General features: G+C 46.9%; 1 protein-coding gene across 5 annotated transcripts; it reads right to left on the reverse strand.

The window, feature by feature from the left end:
- Positions 1 to 410: 410 nt before the first annotated feature.
- rnf31 (ring finger protein 31) lies at positions 411 to 20,152 on the reverse strand. 5 transcript variants are annotated; one of them, XM_081723089.1, is made up of 27 exons: positions 20,000 to 20,152; positions 18,822 to 19,021; positions 18,496 to 18,642; positions 18,041 to 18,196; positions 17,899 to 17,955; positions 17,640 to 17,787; positions 17,109 to 17,280; positions 16,858 to 17,003; positions 16,226 to 16,368; positions 15,557 to 15,790; positions 15,101 to 15,382; positions 14,532 to 14,717; positions 13,965 to 14,171; positions 13,563 to 13,736; positions 13,039 to 13,137; positions 12,282 to 12,371; positions 12,008 to 12,122; positions 10,830 to 10,942; positions 10,461 to 10,571; positions 10,113 to 10,161; positions 9,499 to 9,595; positions 8,813 to 8,978; positions 8,648 to 8,694; positions 5,750 to 5,964; positions 3,759 to 5,540; positions 3,079 to 3,225; positions 413 to 2,719 (listed from the first exon to the last, which is right to left on the reverse strand). In XM_081723089.1, the coding sequence occupies exons 2-24, from the start codon at positions 19,017 to 19,019 to the stop codon at positions 5,925 to 5,927; spliced, it is 3,177 nt and encodes a 1,058-aa protein (XP_081579215.1). In that variant the 5' UTR covers positions 19,020 to 19,021; positions 20,000 to 20,152; the 3' UTR covers positions 413 to 2,719; positions 3,079 to 3,225; positions 3,759 to 5,540; positions 5,750 to 5,924. The 5 variants fall into 5 exon arrangements, with proteins under 5 accessions (XP_081579214.1, XP_081579215.1, XP_026857056.3 ...); XM_081723088.1 differs by having other exon boundaries at positions 411 to 2,719; positions 3,079 to 5,540; XM_027001255.3 differs by lacking the exons at positions 413 to 2,719; positions 3,079 to 3,225; positions 3,759 to 5,540; positions 5,750 to 5,964 and having other exon boundaries at positions 7,904 to 8,694.

The raw sequence follows: 20,152 nt of genomic DNA on the forward strand, positions 1-20,152 counted from the left end.
TATATATATAAAACAACTGTAAAATACATGTGAACATACATGTGGGTGTGTGAGAGAACGCGAGCAAGGAAGCGTATATATGTAAGAGTCTGTGTGTAAGAGTCTGTGAGAGAAAGAGTGTTGAGAAGGAGTGACAGAGTTCGACAGAAAGCTGTGTACAGTACACATTCACCACAGAGCTCTACTGTCTCCTCAGGCTGTCATTTGTGTGCCACCTGGTCAAGCTTCGGAGATGACACCATCTGTCATCATCAGCTGTGCGGGGCTTTGGCAGCGTGGCATGACTTCTGGGCTTGGCTTTAGTGTGTCCATTTCAGGACACACTGGCACTCACACACGCATTTTATTTATTTATTTATTTTATTTGACATTATTTGGCAGACACTACCGTCCACAGCAATTTACATATTTATCAATACGACAGTACATCTGTTCCCTGCGGATTGACCCCATGACCTTGGTATGACTGGCACCCTGCTTCATCTATTTTACCAAGTAAGCTGCAGGACAGGTGTGTGAACAATCGCAGATAGCCATTACCAATACCTCTGTGCCTGTCCCTGTATCCTCACACCACATGGCTTGGCCTGGGTTCCAGAGCTCACCGAAAATATTTGAGCTGAATAATTAAGGGTTTCAGGCATAGGCCTCTTGTAATTTATTATTTGATTCAGATTGGTAGGCTACAAATATTCATTCACAGTACAAATTATCTGCAATGAATTAGACACTATTGAAGAGCATCAAAAATGACTATGTTCGAGACAATGTTCGTACGCTGAAAACGTAATGAAAGATAATGACAGAGATGCAGAGGGCTTCCTTTAATCTTCCCAGCAATTACACTATGGAAGCACAATTATTATCCTAATTTACTTCCCCATTTTAGAAAAAACATTTTCTCTACAACTGTGGCGACTGACCATCACATGCACAGATGTAAGAATTTCAGTTCCCTTTTGTTGAGTCTTATTTGAAACAAAAATCAGCAGTGACTGTTGGTAAATCAAAGGAAGGGAGTGTCCTCCAGTGCCCTCCCAGTAGACACTGTCCTCCAGTGCCCAGTAAAGACTCTCCTCCAGTGTCCTCCCAGTGCCCAGTAAAGATTGTCCTCCAGTGTCCTCCCAGTAGAGTCTGTCCTCCAGTGCCTTCCCAGTAGACACTGTCCTCCCAGTGCCCAGTAAAGACTGTCCTCCCAGTAGAGATTGTCCTCCCAGTGCCCAGTAAAGACTGTCCTCCCAGTGCCCGGTAAAGACTGTCCTCCCAGTGTTTTCCCAGTAGAGACTGTCCTCCCGTGTCCTCCCAGTAGAGACTGTCCTCCCGTGTCCTCCCAGTAGAGACTGTCCTCCCGTGTCCTCCCAGTAGAGACTGTCCTCCAGTATCCTCCCAGTAGAGACTGTCCTCCCGTGTCCTCCCAGTAGAGACTGTCCTCCCTGCACTGCTCTCATATAATCACTGCTGTCTTCTCTCATTGATCTGGGCAGGTTCTTTGATGATGGGCCGATCTCAGTTCCCCAGACCCACAGAGCCCTCGTCCTGGTCACACAGAGATGGGTCATTTATGACAGCGGTGATTTAATCAGTTCCTCCTTAAATCAGCGATCCGTTTGAGATGTGGGCTGTTCAGGGAGCGTTGAAATCTGACCGTTGTCATGGGATATGCATGGAGTCAAGTCTTAAGTAATTCACAGCATAGTTAATTCATTAATAGTTATATGGTTATATTAAGTAATAATAAAGTAAAAACAGCATGGTTAGGTTAAGCCATTAATACCATGATAAAATCATTAATTCCATGGTTAAGTCATTAATAGCATGTGTGATGTGTCCCAGCCTTTGCCAAAGTTCACGGAAGCCACATAAATGCAGCCTCAGTATTAGCACTCGGTGCTCTGAACACAGGTAAAAAGCTGTTATTCTGGTGCAGATAGGCCTTTTTCAACCGAACATCTGTAGACAACATGCAGAAGCACCTCCATTGCAAAGGTTGATTTACAGTGCATCCAGAAAGTATTCACAGCGCTTCACTTTTTCCACATTTTGTTATTTTACAGCTTTATTCCAAAATGGAATAAGCTATTTTTTCCCTCAAAATTCTACACACAATACCCTATAATGACAAAGTGAAAAAAAAAATTGTTTGGGATTGTTGCAAATTTATAAAAAAATAAAAATTAAAAATTAAAAATAAATCACATGTACATAAGTACAATAGAATAATATAAAAATAGCAAAAGCATGAATTAATTCCGCAAGCACACTAAATCCTGCAAAGCAACATGCACATGCTGAAATAACTTCCCCTCCAAAGGATGTGTGGGAAACATTGTGCGCAGCCCTCTTAAACGTAACCAGGCCGTGAAACCACGGAGCCTTGGGTTCCGCTCGCACCACACGCTGCCGTTGCCTGGCAACAAAGCAGCACTTCTTAGGGTGTTTTTTTTTTTCAGAGCGATGTGGCCGGCCATCGTGACAGATACTGGAACGGACTCTCATGCAAACACAGGTCATGTAGAAATGGTGCCTCTCCCATATGTGGCACGGCACCGAGCTAAAAGCTGCATGAGCTGGAGGCTCAGTGGAACTGAGGTCTGACAGTCTGGATACAGCCTGTTGTGAGGAGGACACTTGTGAGAAACTTTTCCCAATTGGGTTAAACAACCTCAGGCTCTCTCAGGGGTGAAGATGAAGCTACATCAAAAATGGATGATCCAGCAAGCTGTAATAGAAGCACAGGATACACTGTCAGATGGGTAAAAAATGCCAAGCACATGCATTACAGAGGGACAAAGTTTGCAAGGAACTGATATGTAATGAAATCAATCACTGACTCCTGCAAGAAACAATATACAGTTGTTACTTTTTGAAGAGTATTCCTTTTTTAAAATTGTGATTTCTCTTTCTGTCAACCTGTCACTCCGTTCTGCTAGTCTAACACCCGTTGGCATGGAAACCCCCTCTAGGTTGGTGTGTGTGCATGCGTGTGGGTGCATGTGTGTGAGCATATATGCATGTGTGTGTGTGCGTGCATATGCCCGTCTGTGCATGTAAGAGGCCTTGTCATGCTGAAACTCTAACCCTGCTGTTGCTGATGGTCAGTGGTCAGTGGGGCATGATGTCAGGCTGCCGCTTGGTCCGGCCATCTATGTGGCCTCTCCCAGCAAATGCCGTCTCAGTAACCCACAGCTTGAGCTGCCTTGGCATTTCAAAATGACGCCCAGTCTTCTGCAGGGGGAGAGAGAGAGAGAGAGTATTCCAGAAAAACCTATGGAAGAAGCTTGTGCGGCCACACTTTGGGTGGTTAACTGACTATTTTTAGACTTTTCTTATGGGTGAGCTGAGAAGACACTGTAATGAGATTGGTAATTCACAGAGACCTAATTTAGTGGAAAATTAAATTGACATTGTGCAGACAGACATAATAACATCACATCTGTATTTATCAGGAGGAGAGTCCCAACATTTCAGGCAGCAGCTATTTAAGCAGAGAAACATGAATAGCCACAGCCTGAAATGTATATGTATAGACACTCCCATGAACACAATACAGACAGCTCCATTCAGTAGAAATAAACAATCATGAAAACCAGGAAACAGCATGTCAGAATAAATACTGCATGCATTTCACAACAATGGAAAGAAGCACCTTTCCGAGGTGTTTTAGATGCATGTATTTTGGATAAAATGGTAACCCGCCCAGGAGCAACAGCTTAGGAGAGGGTGGCCAGAAACCCCCAGGGCAAGAGCAGAGATCTCACTGGTAGAGAGGAGAGGAGCAGCGATGGTCGCAATCCTGGCCTCAGAATCTCCGGAGGACCTGACGCAGCATCTCCGATTCCGACAGGATTCCCTTGGGAATGCACGTTATACTCCCGCTACTGACAATGGCCGCAGGATGACGTGAGACTCTAATCTAACACAAAAAAAGTACGTCAATAGACACTTTCGAGCGCCACATAATAACACCGACATAAACCCAGTAGCCTATACACTATAGGAACGCTTTATTAGCGCTTTATTAGGATCTGGTACTGCACGGCCTATTTTAATTTCGAAGGCTCTCCTATTGTCCACATCCTCTGTAGTGCAAAGTATTAAGATTTCACGCGCCGAAATTATGCCACTGGGAAAAACCAAGCCTCTAATTACGTCATGCGTCTGGGACGATTACCAGCGGCTGTCGTTTGCTCCGGTTGCTCATGGTAACATCTCCCTGTTTTCTTTCTCCCGGCCTCCGCTTTCTGAAGCATTTTTACTGCAGTCTGGAAAATAAGCAACTATTCAGTACTGCCAGACTCGGGTGAGAATAGTTACAGCTGAGAAATATAAATAGGCTAAGCTCTTTATAACGCATCTCTGTCAAGAAATGCTTTTCATCTACATTACGCAGAGAATGTCAATCAAAAAACGGGCAAGCATGAAGCCGTGGACAGTCAGTAATCTACTCAGTATAAAAATGTGTTTTTTAATATCAATTTTTGTATAAAGACACGAGGCATGGTCCTTTTCAGCACAATTAAATTAAATAGCATTTTACATGCTTCTAACTGAATGTTGAAATAATAGATTGATTTTGTATAAGAATTCCCCATCGTTGTCCTGAGCATCGTGCACCTGTCAAGCGGATGGTTGTGCTCTTTCCAACCAATGAACGCTCTCCTTTTGTCTACTAGTGCCAATTTATTTTGATACAGTTGGTTGATCAGCATTCCGCAGATAAGTTTGCCTTGCACTGCTTTCGGCTTATGCAAACTAATGAAGGTCAAAAGAGAGACGAAGCCCATGTTAAAAAGCGACTGTTCCTCTAAGCCTCGGAGCCGGAGAGGCTTTGACCCCTCCGTGCCAGCGCGCCGAGAACGCGCGCTCTGTATCGACTGACACCAGGGTGAATATGCGCTCCCACGCCAACGCGCAAAACCCTAAATTTGAATGGTTGGATTTATTGGGAAGAAGACACCTGTTATATTCACGAAATCAAAGAGGACCGTCGTTTATTTGGTCGTTTACATCAGCAAAACCATCGTGAAATTTCACCGCGGCTACGCCACCATCGAGGGTATCACCCTGCGGCACCGCGCTACTGCGGGTCGGGGGTATAGAGATGCAGACACACCAGAGTGACCCCCGCGATGTGTAGCCTGTTTTCCGAGGCTAATGTTGCCACCTGGACACCGGAATCAGGCTACATTAGCACACCGATTTCACGTCGGCCTCTACCACTTATCCTCAAACCGACCCCCATCGTCATATCTTTCTGGTGCGCCACCAGAATGTCTGACAGACAATCAGAAAATGAATATAAATGAACGTATAGGCAAAGTGTTGAGACGGACAAAATATACGATATTTGTCTTGTCTCCTATAAACTGAAAAAGCTGAACTCTGAACTTGAGCCGTGAGGGAGAAACGGCGTCATCACAGCCCAGCGCTCCCACGGCGGGGCCGCAGTCTGTTGTCAGGGATGGCGTTGTGGTTGCGTCCAGCGCCTCTTTCTTCTCTGAGCCTGGTGTCTCCTTCAACACCCCACAGACCGCGACGTCCTGCGCCAAGAAACGCTAAGTCAACGCGTTATTATGTATCCTGTTCAGGCTTATCCGTGCTACAGTAGGATATCATGTAGGCTATTGGCGATTTAAACCAGATAATTACGGTTTTGTCTTACTGGTGCATATTAGCTATTCTTTACTTTCATTCGTTTATTTGTATTGTATTATGTCCTGATTATGCAATTCAATAAAAAAAATCTCACAGCGTCTGCTGAGAGCCATGCGCTGTCACGGCGTGCCCTGCTCTCATCGCTGCGTCGTCGCTGTCACAGCTGCCTGAAATACGTCGCTTTGTGTCACTGTTGTTCCGAGCTCATTGCGGACCTTTTCCACTGACAGCATCCCACCCGTGCGCTTCACCTGTCGTTCGTCACCGAGTCAAACAGTGCGATGCCCCCTGAGGAACCGCTCCTCGGCCCTGACAGAAAGGCATACGAAGAATATAGAGCAAGTGCAAATGCAAACACGGCAAATGCAAACTTAAACTTTTTTTTTTAATTATACAAAAAGATACGATAACTTGTGTAAACTTGTGTTAACAACTTGACAGGGACAAGATTGTTTAATTACACACTTTTTTACTCTCTTAATCACACAGCAGTGAATATTAGCCTACAATGTATCCTCGGGGATGGATTTATTTTCAGTAGAATTTAGGCTAATTGAAACTTCTCAACCATTCAGGCTTTGGAGTTAACCAGTTGTCACTAATGCAACCTACACCTCCTACTCATTCGCCACACATCTTGTACCGTTTTCATAGTGGGCAGGTACGCTGGGCCTATAAATATGGATAAAACTTAATGTCAGAAAAAAAAGATAATATACGAATATGAAACATCTAATCGTCCTAGTTTTTCATTTAGACAATAACAGCTCTCTGTGCACTGCATTATAGTTTGGTTGTTTTACAGGCACATTATTAAAAGATTGCGGGTTTAAAAGTTGATTGATTTAACACTTGCTCATCCAAAACCTATACAATTTTTAAGAGCGTTGCTATGCTTTATTTTTTATTTTTTTGGCAAATCACATTTTCACCACAGTAGCACTAAAAACTGGTACTTTGGTGTTTTAAGGTACGCAAGGTATTTTAGGATGTGAATGACATTTTGTGATAACATGCTTGCAATTCCGTTGTCCTTCAGTAGTTAATGAACGAGGCACCGTGATTGCTCAAAGAAAGACTCCTGAAAACGCGCATCTTCACGGCAGAGGACAGTCGAGTGGAAATGTAGTATGGAATAATGCAGAGTACTGGCATTTTTAAGAGAAATATATGCCAAATGCACAGAGGCATGCGTCAGAGTAATTTACTGCAGCCAAATGCCACTTTCTGGGACTTAAGTCAACACCACCGGTTATTTGAACCGCAAACATAAACCGTACTTAATGTACGGTTACATTAAACCGTAAACGGGACATCTCATCAGAGCTAGGGAAAACACAATTGCCCTATACAGTATTAGGTACTATGATGTTTTTAAAAACAAACACAAAGAAGCATGCAATTCAAATAAATCCTACAGAAAAACAGTAATTGGATTAGTTAGCATCGATACTTGTTGCAACCATCATTGTTGCCACTAAAAGTTTAAAAGGTAGCAAAACTGTCTACAAAAATAAATAAATAAATAGATAGATAGATAAATAAATACATAAATAAATAAGAACAAACAAACTGGTGAGGATGTTATTGCAGGACGCAATCACTCAACCGAAAACATGATTTTAAAAAGCTATGACTTCGTGCCACTTTTTTCAGTACAAATAGGTCTACTTTGGCTGAACTGAATCATGCCTTCGTGTTATTCCTGTTACAGCCTTTAACTGAAAATCAATTGAAAAACATTAACATGCTGTCAGGATGCGTAACTGTGGATAGGCACATTCAATCACGAGGTCGGTACTGGAACGAGTTGTGTCAATAACCGTCCCGGTCCAGACTGCCATTGACTTTTCCATTATTTCAGCCTTTATGGGGTTTTTATTGTCCTGGAAGAGGATTTCCTCTCGTGTAATCATAAATGTCAAAAAAGAAATTCATAAATTCAGGAATATCTCGTCATAAAGGCAGCCTCTCGGCTTCAAGCAGTGGCGCAAACAGTGGCTGCCCTACGGGGACAACGGCTACATGCCCTTGACGTGGCCAGAATGAGCTGCGCTTTATGTTTCTTACTCACGTCTGAGGCAACATCAAACATCCAACGGCAAGCTGCGTGAATTTCTATAGTTCAGTGAGGTCTTATTAGCGGCTGGTTTCACGGGCTTCTCCACCCCGAGTCTTTCACTCGCATTAACGAAGCAGAACAGTTGTGCTTCTCTGCATAATATAAAATGCACGCAAAACAGAGACGCGTGTTTAATAAACGACTTTAATGCATCTTTAAAACCGATGTTTATTCTGCAGAGCCTTAAAGATGGGCAGCTTTAGTTTACAGCATATTATTGCATAAGAAAGGCAATAAAAATAGTTATGTCCAGTGAAACTCATCTCCTCGCCTTGACATCATGATCCAGTTTATGTACACAAGTCTAGGAATACAAGGGCATTAACTCATCCCCCGAAAGAGCCACAACAGATGGCAGTTTAATTACAGCTAATAGGGATCATTCGGCATTTCCAAAATGAAACAGGTCCCATCCGATTTAATGTACTATTATTAATTCACTTTTTTTTGCTATACTCCTTTAAAGCATGAAAATCACTAGGAAGTAGACTGCAAAAAAAGCATGGCATCGATCTAATAAAATGGTGCCAATAAATTACTGAATACCTTCCTTACCGCTCATTGATATTATCTGCTTTGGCCTTCCGAGATGTGGAAATAAAGTGCACATAAAGATTGTCTAAGACCTAGAAATGGAAATGAGGGTAAAATCACACAAAGGTGTGTGTCATTTGCGGACTCATTTAAAAGGCATTTAAAACACTGCACGCTGGCGGTGACATGTCGGGCTATGTTCCTCCTGCTGACGTCACTGAGATTTGGTGTTCTTGCAGGAGACTTTATGCAGCACTTCAGTCTCAGAGCTGCAGGTGCACAAATTAATGGGGGGGGGGGGGGGTGTTAAAACCAGTGGATAAAACTATTTCTCACTTCTTCCGGGGCACCTTATCGCCTAGAGGAACATCTTCCATTAGTTTCTGCCAAAACAAGAAACAAATAGTATCCAAAAGATCAAGACATTTCCTATAGAAAAATGTGTAGATTTTTAAGAAGAGTTTTACTGGAGCTCCCAGCTCCATATTATACTCAATGCACCTTCAGTAGTCGAGTGCAGTGCATCCTGTCATCTTCCCCCTCCCCCCTAGACAATTCCACTTGGTATCTTCTGCAGGCCAGGAGCAGCTCATTGGCAGTGAAAAGAGGGGCAGGGTCAATAGAGTGACCATTGATGAGGCTAACTAGGTACTCACGGTAATGCTTCCTTTATGAAAAGAAAAAACAACAACAAAAAAGAGACAAGTCAAGTCAACAAGCCCAGTAGCGTAGTAACTGATACCTAAATCAGTTATCCAAGGAGACAAGGGCACCCTGCAAAAATTCAGTTGCACATCAACTCATCAGTAAAGTAATTGTGTAGACGTAAAAGGTCTTTGAGGCGTCTGGCCAGTCCAGGACTTTGTTCTGTTCCATGTCTTCATATGCAAATGACCAGTTAATCAAGGGTTGCAGAACTACAGAACAAAAGCTGGACTGGCTGGAGGTCCTTAGGATCTGGACTGAAAAACCTGACCAATCAGTGCGTCTGGATGAGCTACGAGATGGTTCAGGTAATAACGGCAATCGTGTATACAACGACACAGGCTGTGGAAAGACAACACCATAATAAGTTACGTACAACATATGGTGCGGCATATCATGGTAGGACCGACAACCAAACATGTGTCTGAATTGAATAGATAAACGTAGGGAATCAAATTAAAGAAGGTAAAGAGGACACTCACTCGCAGAGGCCAGCCTGGCCTGGTTGTGACTGAGCCCCACACGCAGAGTCTGTCTGACGAGCCCCTTCATCCTTCTGCTCGATCACACCACACACACCTGACACACACACGGGAAGAGAGGATGTGTGTGTGTCCGGTTAGAAGCAGAATGTTTGAGAGAGATATCATAAGGAAGAGGGGGTGTTGGGATAACACATGAAAGTGAGTTCGCAAATCTGTAGGTGTTTGTGATTGTTGGAGAAGGCTTGTTTCCTGTCCCAATATAGACTCCCTGTCTGAAGGGAAATAATTGAACGTTATTTCTAAATATGAAAATAACACTTTAGTTTTTAAACCTCAATTTCAAATAATTTAGCCCCACTGCCTATGAGGAAAATGAAAGGAATACCACACCTGTAATGAGCCACAGATCATACACATACATGGGCAGAGAGACGGATGTACAATTAAAAAACATCTTGGACAGATATGAACCTCATACAATCGTTCAGAAAATCTTATGATCAAAGGCTGACAAACACAAAGGACATAGTAAAGCTCAAACACAGACAAATACTGTTTATAACTATTAATATTGGCAGTAAATGCAAATCTTACACTGCAGGAGGATGTACCTGTCTGTGTCCCTGGAGGGGGGTCCGTATTATAATTCACCCCGTATTTCTAAAAAAGAAAAAGAAAAGAAAGAAAGCGAGACAAACCCAAGAAAAAAGCCCGTCAATGTAGGACTGAGAAAACGCGATGTGAAAACAAAGCAGTCAGCCACGGAGCCTTCGTGAGCTGCATGTGTGTGTGTGTGTGTGTGAGGGAGGACAACGCATGTTTCGTGTTAAAGTGCCAAGTTTTGTGTGCGTGTCAGTGTGCATGCTCATGTTAGTGTGAGTGCACCTGTGTGTGCATGTATGCGAGTGTGTGTGTGTGTATGCGTGTGTCTGTCTGTGTGTGTGTGTACACGTACGCACCTGCAGTAAGGCCTGGAGTCTGGCAGGCTCCCAGTCCCGGAGGTAGAAGAGGCAGTCTCTCGGGTGATGGGCATGGAGACCTGTCACAGTGCACTGGGCTACAGCACACGTCTGCCAAAGGCCGGGGGGATACAGGGAGAAAGTGGAGGGAGGTGGGGTGAGGAAAAAAAAAACATCAGAGTGATACAGAGATTCAAGGGAGGGGAGAAAAATTAATCATATAATGGTCAGTTTTAGTGAAACTTCAGCCTAAACGCCGGATACACAAACAATCTAATAGAATGGGCAAAAATACACTGGTGTAAACAGACCCATCTGGAAGGGGGAATAGGCTTAGGGGGTGGGGTGGGGTTGGGGGGTTTGGCTTACCGTGTGGAAGGGGTTGTTGCAGCCACTGCAGAATTGGTAGCGGCACTGAGAACAGCTAAAGTGCATACAGCCACCACGGGCCAGAGCGTACTGGAACCTACAGTTGGGACAGGCTGAAGGGGACAGAGAAGGAGATAGAGAAGAGAGAGCGAGAGAGAGAGATAGACAAAGAAACGCAAAAATGAGTGGCTAGAGCTGGCACAGGGATAAGGGAGAGAGACAGAATTGAAAGTGTTTCAGCTTTTTCCTCGTGAGCTGCTCTGCTCGCGTCTATACATTTATACGTGGCGCTTTCTGGGAGGCTGAAGGCTATGCGGTCTTCCTCTCAGGGCCGCCCGAGGAAGGCCTATACGTCGGCTCGAGCCAAGCTGCAGCAATGTGGTCGTACCTGTCCGAGCGCTTGAGGGGAAGCGGGACCACTCATCTGAATGGCTGTGAAAGGATTCTAAGCACGGGATTGGCTGAGTGACGTGCCTGTGCCTCTCTACCTACAGCAACGGCAGCTAGAATTAATGATTGTGGGATCCCCACAGGATTTCGAGCTGTGCGCCATTTGCATGCCTCATCTGGTGCAGTCTTTAGGGCACCCTAGCCAGTCCACATATTTACTCTGTTCCAGCTTCTGTAAACCCCCATGCCCTGGACAGACAGCGGAGGGCTCTGTATCCCTCCGTTATGTGGAGAGAAGCTGGCACAGAACAAAAACCTGGTCTGGCGTTGGTCCCCAAAGCTTGGACTCACATAATGTATGGAACACAGCTAGAAGCTGGGGGAAGGCAGGTGATCACATCTCTGAAACCGACGGTTGACATCTAAAACCTGGGACCCAGTAAAGCTTAAATAAAGTCAACAAATGAACGGTTGGACAGAAAGGTGAAGAAAAGAAAGAAAAGTCCCCCCTGAAGTTAATCCTTTGAAGAAACAAAGCAGAATGGTGCTTTAAATTGGTCTTGCCAAGACAGCGCTGGGCAGCTGTCTCTCAGAAACAATACGCTGTTGGACACTATGCGGTAGCTCTCCTATACAGAGCCTGTGCAGGGCTTGGGGAGGGGGGACAGGCTGCAGTTTGACAGCAGGTCCCCTCCAGGGAGAATGGAGGTGGGAGTTGCCGAGGCCGGGAAAGGAAGGATTTTGAAGTGGGGTTGGTGAGCAGCTTCAGGGGACGGGCGATGACTCACTGATGCCATTGTCCCGCAGGTACCCTGCTAATCCCTGCCGCTGGTACTCCGGGTCATTTTCCCTCTTCCACAGCTGGAACTGCTCACAGGACAGACCTGTGTGCTGGGCCTCCCACTGTAGAGATGGAGAGAGAGAGAGAGAGCGAGAGAGAGAGCGAGAGAGAGAGAGAGAGAGAGGGGAAACAATGATGAGAGACAAGTACCAGAGAAAGTGAAGTGTGGACTTCACTACATTGTGTGTGTGTGGACGCAGCTGGCCTGAGTTAATACTCACAGGTTTCTTGCACTGAGCGCAGAAGCTGTTTCTGCACTGCAGACAGGTGACCTTGAGCTGATCACCGTCATAGATAAAACCATACGAGCACTGTGATGAGAACAAAGAGAGCGAGAGAGAGAGAGAGAGAGAGAGCGAGAGAGAGAGAGAGAGAGAGAGAGAGAGAGAGAGCGAGAGAGAGATATGAAGCAGTGAAAGGAGAGGAGAGCTGCTGCTTCTCTGTACTCAGCACTCTGAAGGTCACTGTCACACCTGCTTCAAGCACTTTGAAGTGCTGTCTTATAAATTCTGGCATTAAAGTCATGTTTAGGAACAGCCCAAAATGTCATGTGCGGTGTGCCCTTTGACTCTAAGGGGACCACCCTGCCTTCAGGGGGAGCGTCACTTCGCCAAGCCCTCCGTAAGCCTAGCCGGACCACCGAGCTTTCAGACAGGAATGACTGCGTGTCGAGGTCAGTGTCCACTACTGTAGGCCAGAGAGCTACAACACTGCATGAACTCAGGCGCTGATCAATAATAAAGACATGAAACTAACTTGGGTGTTTCAGACCAGCCAAAAAAAACACCCCAAAACAAACAAACAACAACTGCAACAAAAAAACTGGCAGGTCTTGTAGGAAACATCCGAGCAGGTCTTATAGGAAGGTCTACAGTATTTTCTCCAGGTCTGTGTGGATGTATACACATGAGGGACACGTTTGTGTGCATGTGCCAGCGTGGGGCGACTGCAGCTGTCTGGCCTGGCTAGCCTACTCACGTGACTGCACCAGAGGAACTTTGGGTCTTTGATGAGAGCCTGTTCGGTCAGCTTCTTATGAAACAGCTCATACACCTCCGGCTCAAGGCACTCTCTCAGCTTGGGGAGCAAACAAACACACACACACACACACACACACACACACACACACACACACACACACACACACACACACACACACACACACACACACACACACACAGGGTGAGTTTCCCTAAGCAGACTGAGCATTAGTTCATGCCCTTCCTCACAATTCAGTGACCTGCACTGGTTTGCTGAAACTTAACCCAGATCCCTAAACTCTGCACTGTAATTATTGTTAAACAGATCACCGTATCTGAACTTTTCTCCCTCATGTGTGTGACTGATTCATTTTTAACCATTTTAATAAACATGATACTGGATAAATTAACATTCTGGGAGGACACAGATTTCTTCAAGATGTCCAAAACTACCTGACAGCAGTATGACTGAGCATGCAGGCTTCAGCACCTCCTGCAGGGGGCAGTAATGCATCTCCCTACCTGTATGTCCAGAGTGGAGAAGTAACTGTTCAAGTGCTCGGGGTCATTGATGTCGGGCTCCCAGCACACGGGACACACCATGTCTCGGATGTGCTTGTCCCGCACGGCAATGGTGAAGTGTTGCTTGAAGCAGCCCGAGCAAACTGAGCACTGGCACGATGTCAGAGACTGCATCTAGGAAAGGGGCCGAGAGAGAGAGAGAAAGAGAGAAAGAGAAAGAGAAAGAGAAAGAGAAAGAGAAAGAGAGAGAGAGAGAGGCGGGGGGGTGGAAAGAGTACCAGAGACAATGTAAGTATGGAAGGTCAATGTGGAACACACTATAAGCCTTGAAAAGAAGCCAAGAGAATTTTTAGAGGAGGAAAACTGCGCGCGCGCGTGTGTGTGTGTGTGTATATAGAGTACCTTGCTGTGGGGAAAGACAGACAGGCAGATGGGGCACTCCTTGGTCAGCACACGGCGTATGAAGTCGCGGTCGTGTGACTCACGCACGGCCTGCACCACATCCTCCAGCGTGTAGGGGGCAGTGGGGTCGCGCAGCAGTGACAGGACCAGCTCGCAGCGCCCCCAGCTGGGCAGATCGTACACAGCAAGCAGCCTGCGGCACACATGCTGGAGCGCATGGACAGTTTAGAGGGAGGTGGAGGGTGCTATGGGAGATGCCAAACATGATATCAAATAACTGTATTAGCTCTGATCTAATAATCAGCTACAACACACTGAATACATGCACACACTCCTAATCCACATTTCTGTAAAGCTGCATTACAGCAGCCCAAAAAACCCCAAAACACATCGTACAACAACAACAACAAAAACAGACTGTACAAAAACCTGAAATCAACTGAACTGAACTGAACATGATGAAGAAAGCTATTTTGCTCTAAATTAAATAAATACCGTACAACGCTGATATTTGATTAGCGCTCTTGGTCAAGTTCCGCCTGTAAGGTGCACGGGTGCTCAGCTCACCTGCTTGTCCGGGTGGTTGATGTCGATGGGGGGCTCGGGCTCATCACTCCACATGCGCTTGTGGAAGGTCTCCAGGAGGGGGCGCTGCAGTAGCACCAAAGCCCCTCTCACCTCCCCTCCGCTCTGTCTCAAGGCCTCCTCACAGGCGGCCGGGTCAGCGTAGCCCAGAGAGGCCAGCTCCCTCACCTACACACGCCCACAGAAGCACATGCACACACGCGTGGACGTGGGAAACGCAACCCAAGGTTGTACTTCATTACCAAAAAAAAGAACACTTTTTTGGTTCTTCAGGCTGTTTAAGAACACACATTTATATAAAAACCAGCACATTATTTATTCAGGACGATCTCAAAACTGCACACTGCACCATATTTGCTCTCCTGCCAGGAGCATTGTAAATGCAAAGAGAGTCCGAACCGTCCCCTCGGTCCCGTTTATGATGGATACGAGGGCCACCATTTTTAAAGAACTGCCTGAAGTCATCTGGCGCCTGCAAACCTGTGGCTCTGAGCATACCACACGCCAGGAGCTGAAACGGAAGAGCCAAAATGGCATGTACTGGAGCTCACTTTTGCCCTGCGGTCCCTGAGCGCCTGCCTGGCGGCTCGCTCGCAGTCGCCCCCTGCTGTCAGCCAGGCGTGCTTGGCCTCGGCACGGGACAAGGGCACGGCGCCGCCCTTTAGGCCGTCCGGGCCGCCACCCGCACTGTGTTGGGAGGAGGCGGCCATGGCGCAGATCTCATCCAGCCTGTGGGGCAGTTCTGCCCTCAGCCAGACACACGGCGCACTGCTGGCCCCCACCTGCAGGCTTGTGTAAACCTCCTCTGGGGTCACACCCTTCATCTCGCCCTCCTGAGGAAGAGGAAGGGAACTGAAAATGGGCCGGTGGACCGAAGGACAGGCAAATGCTTTGGCACGAAAGGCACCTCAAAAACACCTCAAAAAAAACCTGTGGTTTAAACTTCTGCACAAATGAAACCGAGGTCTAAACAAACATAACAGCATAACAGTAAAACAAACACGTACTCGGATCATCTGGATCAGCGCGAGCCCCTGCTCCTGCATCAACCGCTGCCTCTTCACCTCCGGGTCCTCCGTGGGCGGGACTCTGGGTTTGACTGGCAGCGAAGGGAACTCCTTGACTGGAGAGGGCGGCAGGGGCTTGGAAGGCGAGGGGGCGGGGTCTGACCTTGGGAGGTCGCACATCTCGCAGCGGGAGGACGGCGTGTGGTTGGCATACGTGCAGAACTGACACACCCACTGAGCAAGGGAAGGAATGGCAAGGAATAAGGAGTCAAGGTTTTCTGACTTTGTCAATAACTAAATGAATAAACAAATGAATTAATTAATATGGACTAAATTAATTAATTAATCTGGATTATATTGCTAATTACCCCTCTCTGAGCATTCTGAGGAACAAGAGGCACGGAAGGGTGCTTGGCTTTGCACTGGATCTCATCTTGTTACCCATCTCTTAATGATTGGATTTCAGCAAGAGTAGCCGCATGTTCAGTATGCAGAACATACTGAATTTTTGAATTTTTGTTCAGTGAAGCCCAAAGGGCACCAAAAGTCAGAACCAGAATCTCTAGTCTTGTACCTTCATACCAACGTTTAAAAACAAAAATGAACAGAATGCCCAGACAAAGCAAGCCCTGCCTGTGTGCCTTGGAGCTGGCATGCATGTGGATGTACCTGGCTGTCCAGCATCCCTGCAGTGGGTGGGGTGGGTCGTGAAGGGGTGATGGGAGGACGAGTGGCCAGGCGGGGGCGCTCACACACCTCACACAGGATGCTGCTGGAGGCATTCACCACAGTGCAGCTCTTGCACTGCCACTCTGTAGGGCGGAGGAGAGCAGACACGGGTGCCAACGCAAAAACGGCAATAACCCACTGAGTCGGGAAAATAATGGCGGATGTCAGACACTACTATGCAGAGCTCAAACGACCCCTAAAACCGCATACTTTTTTATTACATTTTGGAGACGCTCTTATCCAGAGCAACTCGCATATTTATTAGAATGACAGTATGTGTCATCATCCCTGACAAGTGACAGACAAGAGCATCATGAAGACCGGATCTGGAGCTGGTCCTGACAGTGACAGAAGGGTCTTATGAGAACAGCCCAGTTTCATCTTCCAACTTCCTGCCAGGGACTCACTAGCTCCTCCTGGTGGTCGTGAACGTCATTAGGCTGCTTTAAAGTGTGTGGGTCAGTTCTATCTTACAAACATGCAATGTTTAGTGTTTTTCTGAAAAAAACATGCAAATGCAGAAAAAAAAGCACGAAAAGGTAGAAAATATGTACTTCGGATCACTGGCTCACCAGTTATGGTAGGGGGCTGCAGTGGCTCCTCCTGGACAGAGGGGGCAGCAGGTGCCAGACGGGGCCGCTCACAGGTTTCGCACAGCACCTGCTGCAGCGTGTTCACCGTCGTGCAGTAAGAACACTGCCACGTGGCCAGAGCCGCGCTGCAGGGCACCGGGGAGAGGGCACGTCAAAGATCCAGGAAGCCCCGTCAGGAAGACTCCGGCGGTTTGGCAAACGGGAGAGCGCGGCAACGTGCCCACACCCACCTGTGCGTCTTCGAGGGCCGCGCAGGGACCACCGAGATCCTGCTGTGTGTGGCCCGCGCTGGGTTGGAGTGGTAGAGTCGGTCGCACTCACCGCAAAGGCGCTGCGCACACGTGGTGCAGCGGGATGCCGCAGGGAAGATCCCACATATGCTGCAGTTATCGGCAGAAACAGCTGGAAGAGCCGGGTTGACAACGTGAGTGACTCATACTAAATCACAACGCCAACAGCGACTGAACAGCGAGGGCGGGAACCCGCATGTGCCGCACGCGACTACGTGCGCCACGAGTACGGGGATCAGACAGGGGATTGACTCTACCGGCTCTGCTGGAGCAGTAGGGTATGAGTCTATGTGTAGGAGTATACATGAGTTATGAGAATGTGTATATCATCTCACTTATGCCAACCAGCCCCCAGAGCATAGAATGGAGGACATGCTGGTGGGAAGGGGGAAGTGTCATATTGCTTTAAGCCAGGTTGTGTGTTAGACAGAAAGGCCAGACAGGCAGCCTGGCCCAAGAGGGTGAGCTCACCTGTGTGCATGGCTGTGGTAAAGGAGGAGAACGCGGGGAGGTCTTTGGACTGGGAGTGAGAGGCTGTGGGCAGAAGCTGTTTTTCCCAGGCTCTATCACTAAGGGGCGACACTCCTGCTGAATCTGAAGTGATTTCCTCATCATCCTCCTGGGATGTTGACATAATATGGAAGTGACAGAGAAGGACGCAACGAAGGGTTTTGTTGACGCAATGAAACCAGAGACAAAAACAAGCTCAAGCTCAAAACAAGCTCAATACCTTCTGCGTGAGGGAAGGGATAATCCTCTCAAAGAACTCAGCGTGAGGGTGGACACCCTGCATTAAACACAACCTCACATTAGCCCACAGATTAGAACACCTTATCCCAGGATTAAGATAGGAGCGCTGACCTCAAACTGACCTTGATAAGACTGTCCAGTTCCATGCGCAGAGTCATGACCTCGAGAGTCACCGACGCCACCTTCGCAATGTCTGGCTCTACGATATCGTCAGGGAAACTCAGGCCGTCCGGCTGCTGATTGGTGTAACCGTAAAGACAGAGCACAGCCCGCCCACCCTGGGAGAGAACAGAACCGATCCAATACGCTAGTGAGTACACAGACAGCTTCACAGGGGTTGGATAAGGTCAAGGGTGCCTCCTTTGTGTTTTAAAAAGTCTTTCTCTGCCTTTCTGCTGCAAGCATCCAAGTAAAAACAAATAAACAATCCTAAATTCAGACAGGATTGAGGGTAGCACGGCTTTAACAGACAATTAACAGATTTTAACAGATAAGCTTCCCGTAATCCAGTTCACCTTGAAGCTTCACTGGAATGTCACGGGCCAGGCCGTTTTTGACAGCTTTACGCATGACTCACATGAATAGCATCCACCGTAGCCCTGAACACCGGGTTGTTGTGCTTCACAGTACGCCAGTATTTGGGCCTGTTCGAGCTAGTCAGGTTGGAGCCATACTTCTCCAAAATATTGAGAGCTGTGGACAGTCTCTGCAAAGAGCCTAAGGCCTGGCACGAGGAGGAAATAAAAACATGCCGTCAATCACAGGGCTGCAGGGTACTTTAGAAGGAAAACAAGCCACTCATCTGCAACAGTGTGCTGCTGTTAAGACTCGTGGGAGTGAATTGAGCGTATGGACTCCACCATAGTTAATAACAGAAATGGTACCGCACTTGGCTCATCTCACCTCTTTCCTGTTCCTTCCACCACTGTTTTCTCTCACCATGGTTTCGGCAGCGATGTAACGGTATTTGGTTGACGGGGGCAGAGGGATGTTGGCCATGGTAGACACGCCCGCCCGCACCTCTTGTGAAGACCCAGGCGTTGATAAACTCAGCTCTGCCTGGTGCCTCGCCTCCTCCAACTGATCTGACCATGTTGCCATGGCTTAATAATGCACAGATCACCAATATAGTCAGTTGAGCATTGCAGGTTTTAACAGTCTTGTTATGCTACATGTTGAGAGCAGCTGATGATTTAGCTTTACAGTAATTCAGTTAGCTAGAGTTAACAGACAAGTACAGGGAAGGAGGAGATACTTGGACTGAAAACATTGCACACATTCAGACACAGCTCTGACTGTAAGAAGCATGTCAGAAACAATATAAAAGTGTTTTAATTAGTTTGCTTTTATATAAATGCGTATGTGACTTTGAAACAGACAAGCCAATAACGTTATAACAATGTGTAGTACGAGGTACTAAAAGACGCAAAGCAAAACAAATAACTAAGGTATGAACTTTGGTGCATGCGACTGACCGCAGACCCCAAACCACCGTTGGAAAGCTAGTCGTGGTGTGCATATTCCAGTAGTATCGTTAGCTAGCCTGTTAGTTAGCTATGTAAATAAGTCGGCAGTTTTGCAACTTTCCCGACTAATTCCCTCCGTTCCGCATTCGTCGGCTGTCTACGGGCGTGCGTCATGGAACGGAAACCGAAAGCAGTCGCCAACTTCACCGCTGTTGACGTTTCTCCGCACAACGTTAGCTAACGCTAACGCTAACCTAACCTAGCCAGGGTACCGCAGCTGTGTTTGAATTCCTGCTCGCTGGCCAGCTGGTAAATAGTACTGCGAACTCTCCTCACAATAACGGGGCAACGAGGGAAACAGCGGTGGCACTCAAAAGCCATTTTCAACCAGCTTGCTGCGGTAGCTAAGATAAGCTAAGCTAAGTAGCCAGCTAGCTAACGTAAGGTGAGGAAAGTAGCATAGCCAGCGAGCTAACGCTAACTAACTAAATCACTTACACGTTATTTAACACAGGGACTGACAGTGGCAGCGCTGTATACGCAGACATCAATAACGACATATTAAACTACTATTAACGCTTATATTGTTATTTGTTGTTGTGGTGAGATACTCACTGCACACAGCAGCTAGCTAACACTCTCGGCTCAGCTGGGCTGTACTGGACTCAGCTGGTTCTGAAAGGGACACAGTATGGTGGCCGGTACGTTCAGTGACGACCACCTATTACGCTCATTACTGCCACCTGCTGGACTGTTGGCGGTAGTACC

Source organism: Electrophorus electricus, chromosome 11 (assembly GCF_041902795.1).
Source record: "Electrophorus electricus isolate QZ-2024a chromosome 11, ASM4190279v1, whole genome shotgun sequence".
Classification (NCBI taxonomy): Eukaryota; Metazoa; Chordata; class Actinopteri; order Gymnotiformes; family Gymnotidae; genus Electrophorus; species Electrophorus electricus.

What these genes read in the sequence shown, in the direction of transcription:
- rnf31 (XM_081723088.1), bottom strand. Translation starts at nt 19,019, where the DNA reads ATGGCAACATGGTCAGATCAGTTGGAGGAGGCGAGGCACCAGGCAGAG. An exon ending in GCGCTCAGTGCAAGAAACCT is followed by an intron (nt 12,123 to 12,281) that starts GTGAGTATTAAC and finishes CCATCTCTACAG; the next exon opens with TGGGAGGCCCAGCACACAGG. An exon ending in GCAACAACCCCTTCCACACG is followed by an intron (nt 10,572 to 10,829) that starts GTAAGCCAAACC and finishes GGCCTTTGGCAG; the next exon opens with ACGTGTGCTGTAGCCCAGTG.